General features: G+C 49.7%; 1 protein-coding gene across 1 annotated transcript in view; it reads right to left on the bottom strand.

Annotated features, from left to right (window-relative positions):
• The window catches only part of LOC128701647 (putative leucine-rich repeat-containing protein DDB_G0290503), a 115,593-nt gene that overhangs the window by 19,870 nt on the left and 80,723 nt on the right, over positions 1–15,000 (bottom strand). The window contains exon 3 of the mRNA XM_070101557.1: positions 5,685–11,256. Coding sequence (XP_069957658.1) covers positions 5,685–11,256 — 5,572 coding nt within the window. The remainder of the gene's footprint in view (positions 1–5,684; positions 11,257–15,000) is intronic.

Raw genomic sequence — 15,000 nt, 5'->3', positions numbered from 1 at the left:
AAGGTTCTGGGGAGGAGGAGGAGGCAGGAAGGTTCTGGGGAGGAGGAGAAGGAGGAGGAGGAGGCAGGAAAGTTCTAGGGAGGAGGAGGAGGCAGGAAAGTTCTGGGGAGAATGAGGAAGAGACAGGAAGGCTCTGGGGAGGAGGAGGAGGCAGGAAGGTTCTGGGGAGGAGGAGGAAGCAGGAAGGTTCTGGGGAGGAGGAGACAGGAAGGTTCTGGGGAGGAGGAGAAGGCAGGAAGGTTCTGGGAGGAGGAGGAGGATGAGGAGGAGGAGGCAGGAAGGTTCTAGGGAGGAGAAGGAGGAAGGAAGGTTCTGAGGAGGAGGAGGAGGAGGAGGAGGCAGGAAGGTTCTGGGGAGGAGGAGGAGAGAGGAAGGTTCTGGGGAGGAGGAGGAGGCAGGAAGGTTCTGGGGAGGAGGAGGAGGAAAGAAGGTTCTTGGGAGGGGGAGGAGGAGGAGGCAGGAAGGTTCTGGGAAGAGGAGGAGGAGGAGGAGGAGGAGGAGGAGGCAGGAAGGTTCTAGGGAGGAGAAGGAGGAAGGAAGGTTCTGAGGAGGAGGAGGAGGAGGAGGAGGCAGGAAGGTTCTGGGGGAGGAGGAGGAGGAGGCAGGAAGGTTCTGGAGAGGAGGAGAAGGAGGCAGGAAGGTTCTGGGGAGGAGGAGCAGAAAGGAAGGTTCTGGGGAGGAGGAGGAGGCAGAAAGGTTCTAGGGAGGAGGAGGAGGGGAGGCAGGAAGGTTCTGGGGAGGAGGAGGGGAAGGAAGGTTCTGGGGAAGGGGAGGAGAAGGAGGCAGGAAGGTTCTGGGGAGGAGGAGGAAGGAAGGTTCTGGGGAAGGGGAGGAGGAGGAGGCAGGAAGGTTATGGGGACGAGAAGGAGGAAGGAAGGTTCTGGGGAAGAGGAGGAGAAGGCTGGAAGGTTCTGGGGAGGAGGAGGAAGGAAGGTTATGGGGAGAAGGAGGAGGAGGAAGCACTAAGGTTCTGGGGAGGAGGAGGAGGAGGCAGGAAGGTTCTGGGGAGGAGGAGGAGAAGGCGGGAAGGTTCTGGGGAGGAGGAGGAGGAAGCAGGAAGTTTATGGGGAGGAGGAGGAGGAGGAGGCAGGAAGGTTCTGAGGGGAAAGAGGAGGAGGCAGGAAGGTTCTGGGGAAAAGGAGGAGGAGGCAGGAAGGTTCTGGGGAGGAGGAGGAAGCAGGAAGGCTATGGGGAGGAGGAGGAGGAGGAGGCAGGAAGGTTCTGAGGGGAAGGAGGAGGAGGCAGGAAGGTTCTGGGGAGGAGGAGGAGGCAGGAAGATTCTGGGGAGGAGGAGGAGGAGGAGGCAGGAAGGTTCTGGGGAGGAGTAGGAGGCTGGAAGGTTCTGGGGAGGAGGAGGAGAAGGCAGGAAGGTTCTGGGGAGGAGGAGGAGGCAGGAAGGTTCTGGGGAGGAGGAGGAGGCAGGAAGGTTCTGGGGAGGAGGAGGAGGAGGCAGGAAGCTTCTGGGGAGGAGGAGGAGGCAGGAAGGTTCTGGGGAGGAGGAGGAAGCAGGAAAGTTCTGAGGAGGAGGAGGAGGAGGAGGAGGAGGCAGGAAGGTTCTGGGGAGAAGGAGGAGGAGGCAGGAAGGTTCTGGGGAGGAGGAGGAGGAGGAGGAGGAGGAGGCAGGAAGATTCTGGGGAGTACGAGAAGGAGGCAGGAAGGTTCTGGGGAGGAGGAGGAGGAGGCAGGAAGGTTCTGGGGAGGAGGAGGGGGAGGCAGGAAGGTTCTGGGGAGGAGGAGGAGGAGGAGGAGGAGGAGGCAGGAACGTTCTAGGGAGGAGGAGGAGGATGCAGGAAGGTTCTGGGGTGGAGGAGGAGGCAGGAAGGTTCTGGGGAGGAGGAGGAGGCAGGAAGGTTCTGGGGAGGAGGAGGTAGGAAAGTTCTGGGGAGGAGGAGGAGGAGGAGGTAGGAAGGTTCTGGGGAGGAGGAGGAGGAGGAGGAGGAGGAGGAGGAGGCAGGAAGGTTCTGGGGAGGAGGAAACGGCAGGAAGGCTCTGGGGAGGAGGAGGAGGAGGCAGGAAGATTCTGGGGAGTACGAGGAGGCGGCAGGAAGGTTCTGGGGAGGAGGAGGAGGAGGCAGGAAGGTTCTGGGGAGGAGGAGGAGAAGGAGAAGGCAGGAAGGTTCTGGGGAGGAGGAGGAGGAGGCAGGAAGGTTCTGGGGAGGAGGAGGAAGCAGGAAGGTTCTGGGGAGTAGGAGGAGGCAGGAAGGTTCTGGGGAGGAGGAGGGGGAGGCAGGAAGGTTCTGGGGAGGAGGAGGAGGAGGAGGCAGGAAGGTTCTAGGGAGGAGGAGGAGGATGCAGGAAGGTTCTGGGGTGGAGGAGGAGGCAGGAAGGTTCTGCGGAGGAGGAGGAGGCAGGAAGGTTCTGGGGAGGAGGAGGTAGGAAGGTTCTGGGGAGGAGGAGGAGGAGGAGGAGGCAGGAAGGTTCTAGGGAGGAGGAGGAGGAGGCAGGAAGGTTCTGGGGAGGAGGACGAGGAGGAGGCAGGAAGGTTCTGGGGAGGAGGAGGAGGAGGAGGAGGAGGAGGCAGTAAAGTTCTGGGGAGGAGGAGGAGGAGGAGGAGGAGGCAGGAAGGTTCTGGGGAGGAAGAGAAGGCAGGAAGGTTCTGGGGAGGAGGAGGAGGCAGGAAGGTTCTGGGGAGGAGGAGGAGGCAGGAAGGTTCTGGGGAGGAGGAGGAGGAGGCAGGAAGGTTCTGGGGAGGAGGAGGAAGCAGGAAGGTTCTGGGGAGGAGGAGGAGAAGGAGGAGGAGGCAGGAAGGTTCTGGGGAGGAAGAGAAGGCAGGAAGGTTCTGGGGAGGAGGAGGAAGCAGGAAGGTTCTGGGGAGGAGGAGGAGGCAGGAAGGTTCTGGGGAGGAGGAGGAGGCAGGAAGGTTCTGGGGAGGAGGAGGAGGAGGCAGGAAGGTTCTGGGGAGGAGGAGGAGGCAGGAAGGTTCTGGGGAGGAGGAGGAAGCAGGAAAGTTCTGGGGAGGAGGAGGTAGGAAAGTTCTGGGGAGGAGGAGGAGGAGGAGGTAGGAAGGTTCTGGGGAGGAGGAGGAGGAGGAGGAGGCAGGAAGGTTCTGGGGAGAAGGAGGAGGGGGCAGGAAGGTTCTGGGGAGGAGGAGGAGGAGGCAGGAAGATTCTGGGGAGGAGCAGGAGAAGGAGGAGGCAGGAAGGTTCTGGGGAGGAGGAGGAGGCAGGAAGGTTCTGGGGAGGAGGAGGAGGCAGGAAGGTTCTGGGGAGGAGGAGGAAGCAGGAAGGTTCTGGGGAGGAGGAGGAGGCAGGAAGGTTCTGGGGAGGAGGAGGGGGAGGCAGGAAGGTTCTGGGGAGGAGGAGGAGGAGGAGGAGGAGGAGGAGGCAGGAAGGTTCTAGGGAGGAGGAGGAGGCAGGAAGTTTCTCGGGTGGAGGAGGAGGCAGGAAGGTTCTGGGGAGGAAGAGGAGGAGGCAGGAAGGTTCTGAGGAGGAGGAGGAGGAGGCAGGAAGGTTCTGGGGAGGAGGAGGAGGCAGGAAGGTTCTGGGGAGGAGGAGGAGGAGGAGGCAGGAGGCAGGAAGGTTCTCGGGAGGAGGAGGAGGAGGAGGAGGCAAGAGGCAGGAGGCAGGAAGGTTCTGAGGAGGAGGAGGAGGCAGGAGGCAGGAAGGTTCTGGGGAGGAGGAGGAGGAGGAGGAGGAGGCAGGAAGGTTCTGGGGAGGAGGAGGAGGAGGAGGCAGGAGGCAGGAGGCAGGAAGGTTCTGGGGAGGAGGAGGAGGAGGAGGCAGGAAGGTTCTGGGGAGGAGGAGGAGGAGGAGGCAGGAGGCAGGAGGCAGGAAGGTTCTGGGGAGGAGGAGGAGGCAGGAGGCAGGAGGCAGGAAGGTTCTGGGGAGGAGGAGGAGGAGGAGGCAGGAGGCAGGAGGCAGGAGGCAGGAAGGTTCTGGGGAGGAGGAGGAGGAGGAGGCAGGAGGCAGGAGGCAGGAAGGTTCTGGGGAGGAGGAGGAGGAGGAGGCAGGAGGCAGGAGGCAGGAAGGTTCTGAGGAGGAGGAGGAGGAGGAGGCAGGAGGCAGGAGGCAGGAAGGTTCTGGGGAGGAGGAGGAGGCAGGAGGCAGGAGGCAGGAAGGTTCTGGGGAGGAGGAGGAGGAGGAGGCAGGAGGCAGGAGGCAGGAAGGTTCTGGGGAGGAGGAGGAGGAGGCAGGAGGCAGGAGGCAGGACGGTTCTGGGGAGGAGGCAGGAGGCAGGAAGGTTCTGGGGAGGAGGAGGAGGAGGAGGCAGGAGGCAGGAGGCAGGAAGGTTCTGGGGAGGAGGAGGAGGAGGAGGCAGGAGGCAGGAGGCAGGAAGGTTCTGGGGAGGAGGAGGAGGAGGCAGGAGGCAGGAGGCAGGAAGGTTCTGGGGAGGAGGCAGGAGGCAGGAAGGTTCTGGGGTGGAGGAGGAGGAGGAGGCAGGAGGCAGGAGGCAGGAAGGTTCTGGGCAGGAGGCAGGAGGCAGGAAGGTTCTGGGGAGGAGGAGGAGGAGGAGGCAGGAGGCAGGAGGCAGGAAGGTTCTGGGGAGGAGGAGGAGGCAGGAAGGTTCTGGGGAGGAGACAAAATTCACCGAACAATGGCTGGAGAAGACGGAGTGTGACAGCGTCGATTCTTCCAACCTTCACTATTATCCTCGCCTCTCCCCGCCTCGCCCTACCCAAGGAGAGAATATCACCAGAAACTCCCCCTCTCTCTCTACCCGCCCCTTACCCGCCCACTACCCGCCCCCTACCCGCCCACTACGCGCCCACTACCCGCCCATCGTCCACCCACAGGCCGCCTCCTCAGTGTACTGAATACTGAAGTATAAATTTTGGTCACTCATTCTGATGTTGCAATTTTTTGGGGTCAAACTTTTGACGAACTGAAGATGTGACGGTTGTGTGACCTGGATTCTCTGTCTTTTTCTCACGGTGTGACCTGCATACTTTCTCTCTCTTTAGTGTGTGACCTGGATGCTTGTTACCTCTAGTTTGTGACCTGGATACTTGTTACCTCTAGTGTGTGACCTGGATACTTGTTACCTCTAGTGTGTGACCTGGATACTTGTTACCTCTAGTGTGTGACCTGGATACTTGTTACCTCTAGTGTGTGACCTGGATACTTGTTACCTCTAGTGTGTGACCTGGATACTCTCTCCTTGTATTAATAATAATAATGATTATAAAAGCAACAATACTACTACTACTAATGATGATAGAGGAAATCTAAGGTATAATATCCCAAGAACGTTGCCAATCAGGTCTGTTTACTGCTAGGTGAACAGGGGCGCTAAGTGTCTCTATTTACCAGACATTGAACCCGGGTCCTTTGTTTGTGAGCTGAAGGTGCTAAAACCGGGCTGTCTGATATATGAGCTGAAAAAGAATAGACAGGAGAGGGAGAGAGAGAGAGAGAGAGAGAGAGAGAATGACAAAGGCAGAGGCAGAGTAAGGGAGAGAAATTTGTGACTGTGTAGGTGACAGTAAGTTCTGATTGTCTTGGAGACTGTAAGTTCTGATAGTGTGTGGGCACATCTGCTCAACTTCCCTCCTCTGCTAACTGACTCTGACGAGTTTTTTCTCCTGTGTCCCAAAAAGTTGCCAAGAATGATATAGTGTTTATGGGAGTGATATACTCATAAAGCCACAGTAAATATTGAATTTTATACTTCCAGAGCAGCGTAGATCCACGCACAACTTACCACAGTTTCTTGCAAGCTCTAAAAGCACTGCTTCCGGAACTTACCTAAAAATCGTTTGACGACGCTGGTCTGCGGAGAGGTGTTGTCCCACGGATACGCCAGGTTCATGTCGTCCTCCATGGGATCGTCCTGAAGAGCGTCGTTCTGTGGAATATCGTCCTGGCTTAGGTCGCTGTAGATTATATCGTCTTCACGTTTGTAATTGCGATGCATATTCAAGTAACCATTTCTGGCGAGAGACTGAATGTTCCTCTTGCCCTTTGGAAGACCCTCGTCACCGTCTCCGTTAGCGTCCTCGCCAGGAGACGGAGACTTTCTTATACTGTCAAGTAGGGCGACAATTTTACTGTTTCCTTTAGCCACGTTCTGTCTCTGGCGCTTCCTTAAGAGACCTTTTTTGATTTCGAGTCTGATGAGGCGCTTGAGGTAGGCCACGTTGTCCTCTGGTGTGTTAGGGGCATCCCGGCGGTTTTGTCTCGACCTGGAGTATGGGTGAGGCATGTTGTTACTCTTGGCCAAGGCTCCGATATACCGCTTCCGTCTAGGGTGACCCTGGGCTTCATTATCGATCACCGAGTCGTCCAGGATGGAGTCGAGGTGCCGCTTTCCTGCCGCTAAACTAGACTGTCTGTTCTGCAGTAGCGAGCCAATGTGGCGTTTATCAGGCGTCAAGTTTGTCTGTTTATTCTGTAGGAGAGAACCAAGATGGCGCTTGTCAGCAGACAGGGAGCTTGATGTGAAACTGTCATGTCTCTGCTGCATCAGCGAACCGATGTGACGCTTGTCTTCAGCCAGGCTTGAGTCTCTGCCTTTGAGTAATGACGAGAAGTGACGCTTGTCCGCTGGTTGGTCTTCTAGGGCAAAATTTGACTGTCTGCTCTTTAAGAGTGATGCAAAGTAGCGCTTGCCTGTTGACTGATAATATGGTCTGAAGCTTGACTGTCTGTTCTTCAAGAGTGACGCGAAGTAACGCTTGTATGCTGATGGATATGTTCCAAAGTTTGACTGTCTGTTCTTCAAGAGTGACGCGAAGTAACGCTTGTTTGCTGAAGGATCTGATCCGAAGCTTGACTGTCTGTTCTTCAAGAGTGACGCGAAGTAACGCTTGTCTGCCGAAGGAGCTGATCCAAAGCTTGAGTGTCTGCTTTTCAAAAGTGACGCGAAGTACCTTTTATCTACACTGAAGGAGGCATCAGCTGGGACATCATTCAACATCGAAGTGAATTCTCGCTGCTGGGGACCCTCACCGCCGCCTGTGAGATGGACGTTAGAGAAGCCAAAATCTTGACCGTTGTTGAGGCCCTCGTCAAGTGAGTCCATCGGAGGCTCCTGTGACTTCTTCAGCAGTGATGCGTAGTACCTCTTGTCGATGTCATCTTCTTCCAAAGGATCGACGTCATCTTTGTGCTTCATTAAGGAAGAAATATGTTTACTGTCTTGGGCCTGAGGGTCGTGGTTTTCCGCACGGTCCTTCAGGAGCGACCACAGGTACCTCTCCTCCAGGTCAGGGTCCTTCGATGACGACTTACTGGATACATCCTCTGATTTTTTATTTAAAAGAGATGCAATGTGCCGTTTTTCTTCGCCAAATATGTTTTGTGAGCCGTCGTTTCTCCTTGGTTTGTAAAGTGATCCTATGTGTCGTTTTCCTTCCTCAAAGGTATCCAAAGAATTGTCGTTTCTTCTTGGTTTATAAAGTGATCCTATGTGTCGTTTTTCTTCCTCAAAGGTATCCAAAGAATTGTCGTTTCTTCTTGGTTTATAAAGTGATCCTATGTGTCGTTTTTCTTCCTCAAAGGTATCCAAAGAATTGTCGTTTCTTCTTGGTTTATAAAGTGATCCTATGTGTCGTTTTTCTTCCTCAAAGGTATCCAGAGAATTGTCGTTTCTTCTTGGTTTGTAAAGTGACCCTATGTGTCGTTTTTCTTCCTCGAAGGTATCCAAAGAATTGTCGTTTCTTCTTGGTTTGTAAAGTGACCCTATGTGTCGTTTTTCTTCCTCGAAGGTATCCAAAGAATTGTCGTTTCTTCTTGGTTTGTAAAGTGACCCTATGTGTCGTTTTTCTTCCTCAAAGGTATCCAAAGAATTGTCGTTTCTTCTTGGTTTGTAAAGTGACCCTATGTGTCGTTTTTCTTCCTCGAAGGTATCCAAAGAATTGTCGTTTCTTCTTGGTTTGTAAAGTGACCCTATGTGTCGTTTTTCTTCCTCAAAGGTATCCAAAGAATTGTCGTTTCTTCTTGGTTTGTAAAGTGACCCTATGTGTCGTTTTTCTTCCTCAAAGGTATCCAAAGAATTGTCGTTTCTTCTTGGTTTGTAAAGTGACCCTATGTGTCGTTTTTCTTCCTCAAAGGTATCCAAAGAATTGTCGTTTCTTCTTGGTTTGTAAAGTGATCCTATGTGTCGTTTTTCTTCCTCAAAGGTATCCAAAGAATTGTCGTTTCTTCTTGGTTTATAAAGTGATCCTATGTGTCGTTTTTCTTCATCAAATGTGTCTTGTGAACCGTCGTTTCTTCTTGGTTTATAAAGTGATCCTATGTGTCGTTTCTCTTCCTCAAAAGTATCCAAAGAATTGTCGTTTCTTCTTGGTTTGTAAAGAGACGATAAATGTCGTTTTTCTTTGTCAAAAGTATCCAAAGAGTCGTCGCTTCTTCTAGGTTTATGAAGTGAGCCTATATGTCGTTTTTCCTCATCCAAGGTATTTACAGAGCTGTCGCTTCTTCTGGGTTTGTAAAGTGAAGCCAAATGTCGTTTTTCCTCTTCAAATTCATTTACAGAATTGTCGTTTCTTCTTGGTTTATAAAGAGATCCCAGATGTCGTTTCTCTTCCTCGAATTCATCAAGAGATTCGTCGTTTCGTCTTTGTTTATATAGAGATCCCAGATGTCGTTTTTCCTCCTCAAATTCATCCAGAGAATTGTCGTTTCGTCTTGGTTTATAAAGAGAAGCCAAGTGTCGTTTCTCTTCTTCAAATTCCTCAAGAGATTCGTCGTTTCTCCTTGGTTTGTAAAGTGAAGCTAGGTGTCGTTTTTCTTCGATAAAATTATTCAAAAATTCGTCGTTTCTTCTCGGCTTGTAAAGAGATGCTAGATGTCGTTTCTCTTCGTCAAAATCATCCAGGAAATTATCGCTTCTTCTGGGTTTGTAGAGGGAAGCCAAGTGTCGTTTTTCCTCTTCAAATTCATCAAAAGAATCGTCGTTTCTTCTGGGTTTGTAAAGGGATCCCAGATGTCGTTTCTCCTCTTCAAATTCATCATGAGAATCGTCGTTTCTTCTTGGTTTGTAGAGGGAAGCCAAATGTCTTTTTTCTTCTTCAAATTCATCAAAAGAATCGTCGTTTTTTCTGGGTTTGTAAAGGGAAGCCAAATGTCGTTTTTCCTCTTCAAATTCATCAAGGGAATTGTCGCTTCTTCTTGGTTTATAAAGAGAAGCCAAGTGTCGTTTTTCTTCTTCAAATTCATCAAAAGAATCGTCGTTTCTTCTGGGTTTGTAAAGGGAAGCCAAATGTCGTTTTTCCTCTTCAAATTCATCAAGGGAATTGTCGCTTCTTCTTGGTTTGTAAAGAGAAGCCAAGTGTCGTTTTTCTTCTTCAAATTCATCAAAAGAATCGTCGTTTCTTCTGGGTTTGTAAAGGGAAGCCAAATGTCGTTTTTTCTCTTCAAATTCATCAAGGGAATTGTCGCTTCTTCTTGGTTTGTAAAGAGAAGCCAAGTGTCGTTTTTCTTCTTCAAATTCATCAAAAGAATCGTCGTTTCTTCTGGGTTTGTAAAGGGAAGCCAAATGTCGTTTTTCCTCTTCAAATTCATCAAGGGAATTGTCGCTTCTTCTTGGTTTGTAAAGAGAAGCCAAGTGTCGTTTTTCTTCTTCAAATTCATCAAAAGAATCGTCGTTTCTTCTGGGTTTGTAAAGGGAAGCCAAATGTCGTTTTTCCTCTTCAAATTCATCAAGGGAATTGTCGCTTCTTCTTGGTTTGTAAAGAGAAGCCAAATGTCGTTTTTCCTCTTCAAATTCATCAAAAGAATCGTCGTTTCTTCTTGGTTTATAAAGAGAAGACAAGTGTCGTTTTTCTTCTTCAAATTCATCAAAAGAATCGTCGTTTCTTCTTGGTTTATAAAGAGAAGACAGGTGTCGTTTTTCTTCTTCAAATTCATCAAAAGAATCGTCGTTTCTTCTTGGTTTATAAAGAGAAGACAAGTGTCTTTTTTCTTCTTCAAATTCATCAAAAGAATCGTCGTTTCTTCTTGGTTTATAAAGAGAAGACAAATGTCGTTTTTCCTCCTCTAACTCATCCATCGAAATGTCGTTTCTTCTTGGTTTATAAAGTGAAGCTAGATGTCGTTTTTCTTCATCAAACGCAGCCAGAGAATCATCGCTTCTCCTGGGCTTGAAGAGCGAGGCCAAATGTCGTTTATCCTCAAGAAACGACTCGGTAGATTCTTCAGACTTCTTATTCAGGAGCGAGGCGACATGTCGCTTCTCCAGAGAGTTTGTCTCTTTCTTAAGGAGAGACGCAAGGTAGCGCTTCTCCGTTCCCAGATCATCTTGGAAGCTACCTGCGTCTTGGTTCTCGAGTAGCGAGGAGTAGCGCCTCTTCTCCAGGTCCTGTGGGTCTACAGCGGATGATCTGGGCAGATTTTGCAGTAGGGAACCATAGAACCTCTTCTGGGTCTCTCCCTCGGCAGGTCTGTTGAAGTAAGGACTTTTGAGGAGGGACGCGAAGTACCGCTTGTTGGAAAGGAAGGGCATTGATTCGCCCATGTCCTGGCTGCTGATGAGGTTGAGGTGAGCTGTGTGGGGTGGTGAGCTGGATTTGAGAAGAGAAGCGTAAAACCGCTTGTCAAAATTGTTGCTGTCTGTGTATGAGTCGAGAGTTGAGGCGTAATAGCGCTTCTCCAAGCTGTTGTCTATGAAAGACGGCGGGTTATTCTTCAGCAAGGAGCCCAGAAAACGCTTCTCCTGGAGGCTGTGCTTGGGAAAGTTGTTCTCTCTTGCAATGCTTGATAAATGGCGCTTATCCAGGTCAGGTGATGGAGACACGCTAATGTTGTGACTGCTGGTGTCTCCAGAATATGACTTCATGTTGTTGATGGCATGGGCTTCGTTACTGATCTTGGCAGGTACTACGACAGGCAGTTTATCGTCGTTATTATGGGCGTCATCTTCCATATCCTTCTTGGTTCTAGCTTCTGGTAATTTACCATCACGGGCGAGGCTTGCGATGCTCCGCTTATCTGGCAGTTTAGCCTCCGTGGTGGCAGAGACGTCAGTGGGAAGGACAGTTGAGGATTCCGACTTTTTCACGTTCTTGGGCATGTTGTTAGCTGCTGCCAGGGCTGCCAGGTTCCTCTTGCCGATGGGCAGGTCACTGTGGGTGCTCTGAATGGACGGCAGAAGTCTGCTCTTTTGTCGCAGTTTGGCCTTCTGCAGTAGCTTCATCATGTGGTCGCGGTCCTGCGGCAGGTTGCCGGTGGAGAAGCCAAAACCAGGGAAGGTGAGACCTCCTCGCGTCTCCATATCCAGGAACCTCTTCTCCCTGCCTTCCCTGACGCCATTTTCTGAGACCACTACGTCAGTGCTAGACGTCTCACCGGGTGATGACAGCCCACCAGCAACAGTTCTCTGCAACAACAAAATAATACCACTTACTACACTGTTGTTAACCTTCATTAACAATAAATATTCTATATTAAGAAACTTTTACACCATTTAAAAAAAAAAAACAACAACAGAAATCTCAAAATCTAGACAAATTTACGTAGTGTGTGTGTGTGTGTGTGTGTGGTTGCGGGAATCGAGTCATAGTTCCTGGCCCCGCCTCTTGTGTGTGTGTGTGTGTGTGTGTGTGTTTTCCTTTAGTACCTAAATTTACATAGCTGAGTTAGCGGGTGTTGGGCTCCAGCTCTTGAGTATACCATTTAAAGTTTTAATGCCTGAGGTGAATGATAAATGGTGAGTCGTAAGAGAACTAACTCTATGTTACAGTTTATTATGTAACTGACTGTATTTATATTGTGGTCTTGTGAATCTGTGTTTGTGTAGCTACTTGTTGTAGTTCAGTGTTGTAGTTACTACAACACAGTTATGTTGGTGGTGTTGTAGTTACTACAACACAATTATGTTGGTGGTGTTGTAGTTACAACAACACAGTTATGTTGGTGGTGTTGTAGTTACAACAACACAGTTATGTTGGTGGTGTTGTAGTTACTACAACACAGTTATGTTGGTGGTGTTGTAGTTACAACAACACAGTTATGTTGGTGGTGTTGTAGTTACTACAACACAGTTATGTTGGTGGTGTTGTAGTTACAACAACACAGTTATGTTGGTGGTGTTGTAGTTACTACAACACAGTTATGTTGGTGGTGTTGTAGTTACAACAACACAGTTATGTTGGTGGTGTTGTAGTTACAACAACACAGTTATGTTGGTGGTGTTGTAGTTACAACAACACAGTTATGTTGGTGGTGTTGTAGTTACAACAACACAGTTATGTTGGTGGTGTTGTAGTTACTACAACACAGTTATGTTGGTGGTGTTGTAGTTACTACAACACAGTTATGTTGGTGGTGTTGTAGTTACAACAACACAGTTATGTTGGTGGTGTTGTAGTTACTACAACACAGTTATGTCGGTGTTGTAACTACAAGAACACAGTTATGTCGTTTTGGCTCGCCTCATGACGAGCCAAAATCACACATGACGCTCTAACTCACAGGACCACACAATCCTACAAGAATCACGCACCCAGCAGAGCTAGGTGTTTTACTGTCATCCGAGGACGTACAGTGGTGTGGATGCCTCTGGCTAGTCGCAGTGTTGTTATTGATTAATACCACTTGTTCGTGGTTACAATAATATATATATATATATATATATATATATATATATATATATATATATATATATATATATATATATATATATATATATATATATATATATTAAAATTTTCATTTGTCGTAGCGCTTCCACCTCGTATATCCCGTGCTATTGTTTAACTAAACTGTTAGCGAAGGCAAAAAAAAGTTATAGTATTCTTGGATACTGTTGCTAAATTTGCAACTGTGCCCCTGAGTATTGCGTATATCGTGGCCATGTATCCCCCTCAAGCTGGTGGAAATTTGATCAACTTCCCCACTCCACCCTTCCACTTTACCTGGGCCCTCCTCCACTCCACTCCTCCAGATATTCACTCCACCCCACCTCCTCCCTTCCACCAGACTGACATTCAAATCCCTCAGAATTCTTCACAGAAAAATGAATTTTCTTTGGAGAATTACCAGACATATTGCTGTGTATATCCCCTGACGTCATGCTGTTGCTTGTATATTTTCTGACACCAAGTTGGCAGGATGACGGGTACTAGGCAGTGTATGGCAGGTACTAGACAGTGTATGACAGGTACTAGGCAGTGTATGACAAGTACTAGACAGTGTATGACAGGTACTAGGCAGTGTATGCCAGGTACTAGGTAGTGTATGACAGGTACTAGACAGTGTATGACAGGTACTAGGCAGTGTATGACAGGTACTAGACAGTGTATGACAGGTACTAGGCAGTGTATGACAGGTACTAGGCAGTGTATGACAGGTACTAGACAGTCTGTGACAGGTACTTGACAGTCTGTGACAGGTACTAGACAGTGTATGACAGGTACTAGACAGTCTGTGACAGGTACTAGACTGTCTGTGACAGGTACTAGACAGTCTGTGACAGGTACTAGACAGTCTATGACGGGTACTAGGCAGTGTATGACAGGTACTAGACAGTATATGACAGGCACTAGGCAGTGTATGACAGGTACTAGGCAGTGTATGACAGGTACTAAAAAGTCTGTGACAGGTACTAGACAGTCTGTGACAGGTACTAGACAGAGTATGACACGTACTAGACAGTCTGTGACAGGTACTATACAGTCTGTGAAAGGTACTAGACAGGCTATGACAGGTATTAGACAGTCTGTGACAGGTACTAGACAGTGTATGACTGGCACTAGACAGTTTGTAAAAGGTACTAGACAGTGAATGACTGGCACTTGACAGTATGTGACAGGTACCAGACAGTGTGTAACAGGTACTAGACGGTCTATGATAAGTACTAGACAGTCTATGACAGGGTAACAGGTACTAGACAGTCTATGACTGGTACCAGACAGTCTGTGACAGGTACTAGACAGTCTGTGACAGGTACTAGACAGTCTGTGACAGGTACTAGACAGTCTGTGACAGGTACTAGACAGTCTGTGACAAGGTGACAGGCATCAGACAGAGAAGGCCGAGCAGAGACTAATTTTAACTGCTCGTTCTCCCTCTCCGGTGCCCCTCCCTTCCCCTCCTCCACCCCCCTCCCTTCCCCTCCTCCACCCCCCTCCCCACTACAAACCCTCCATTAGAATCACAGTAAAAAAAAAAAATCGAGTCTTGGGCCGCCCGGAAGGTCTTTTGAGTGTGGCAACACTTAGCAAGGCTAGAAGGCGGGGGTGAGGGGTGAGGATGAGATAAGGTGAGGGGGCCCTGAACTAGAGCCCAACATCAGTAGTATACACGAGCAAGTGGAGAAGGCAACTGGAGGGTGGTGGGGTACGTGAAGACAGTCTTGAAGACCAAGAAACAACAGACTTACGCGTGAGGGAATCCTGATCTCTTCACGCTGAGAACCTGACGTAAATCAGACACCAGAGAGACAGCAGTAGAGAGAGAGAGAGAGTGACAGAGAGAGAGAGAGAGAGAGACAGAGAGAGAGAGAGAGAGAGAGAGAGAGAAGAGAGAGTAGAGAGAGAGAGAGAGAGAGAGAGAGAGAGAGAGAGAGAGAGAGAGAGAGAGAGAGAGAGAGAGAGAGAGAGAGAGAGAGAGAGAGAGAGAGAGAGAGAGAGAGAGAGAGAGAGAGAGAGAGAGAGAGAGAGAGAGAGAGAGAGAGAGAGAGAGAGAGAGAGAGAGAGAGAGAGAGAGAGAGAGAGAGAGAGAGAGAGAGAGAGAGAGAGAGAGAGAGAGAGAGTGAGAGGCAGAGAGAGGGAGAGAGAGAGAGAGGCAGAGAGAGAGAGAGAGAGAGAGAGAGAGAGAGAGAGAGAGAGAGAGAGAGAGAGAGAGAGAGAGAGAGAGAGAGAGAGAGAGAGAGAGAGAGAGAGAGAGTGAGAGAGAGAGAGAGAGAGAGAGAGAGAGAGAGAGAGAGAGAGGAGAGAGAGAGAGAGAGAGAGAGAGAGAGAGAGAGAGAGAGAGAGAGAGAGAGAGAGAGAGAGAGAGTTAGAGAGAGAGAGAGAGAGAGAGAGAGAGAGAGAGAGAGAGAGAGAGAGAGAGAGAGAGAGAGAGAGAGAGAGAGAGAGAGAGAGAGAGAGAGAGAGAGAGAGAGAGAGAGAGAGAGAGAGAG

Source organism: Cherax quadricarinatus, chromosome 78, assembly GCF_038502225.1.
Source record: "Cherax quadricarinatus isolate ZL_2023a chromosome 78, ASM3850222v1, whole genome shotgun sequence".
In the NCBI taxonomy this organism is placed as follows: Eukaryota; Metazoa; Arthropoda; class Malacostraca; order Decapoda; family Parastacidae; genus Cherax; species Cherax quadricarinatus.
The sequence above is the reverse complement of the archived record's forward strand: the minus strand, read 5'-3'. Positions and strand labels throughout refer to the sequence as shown.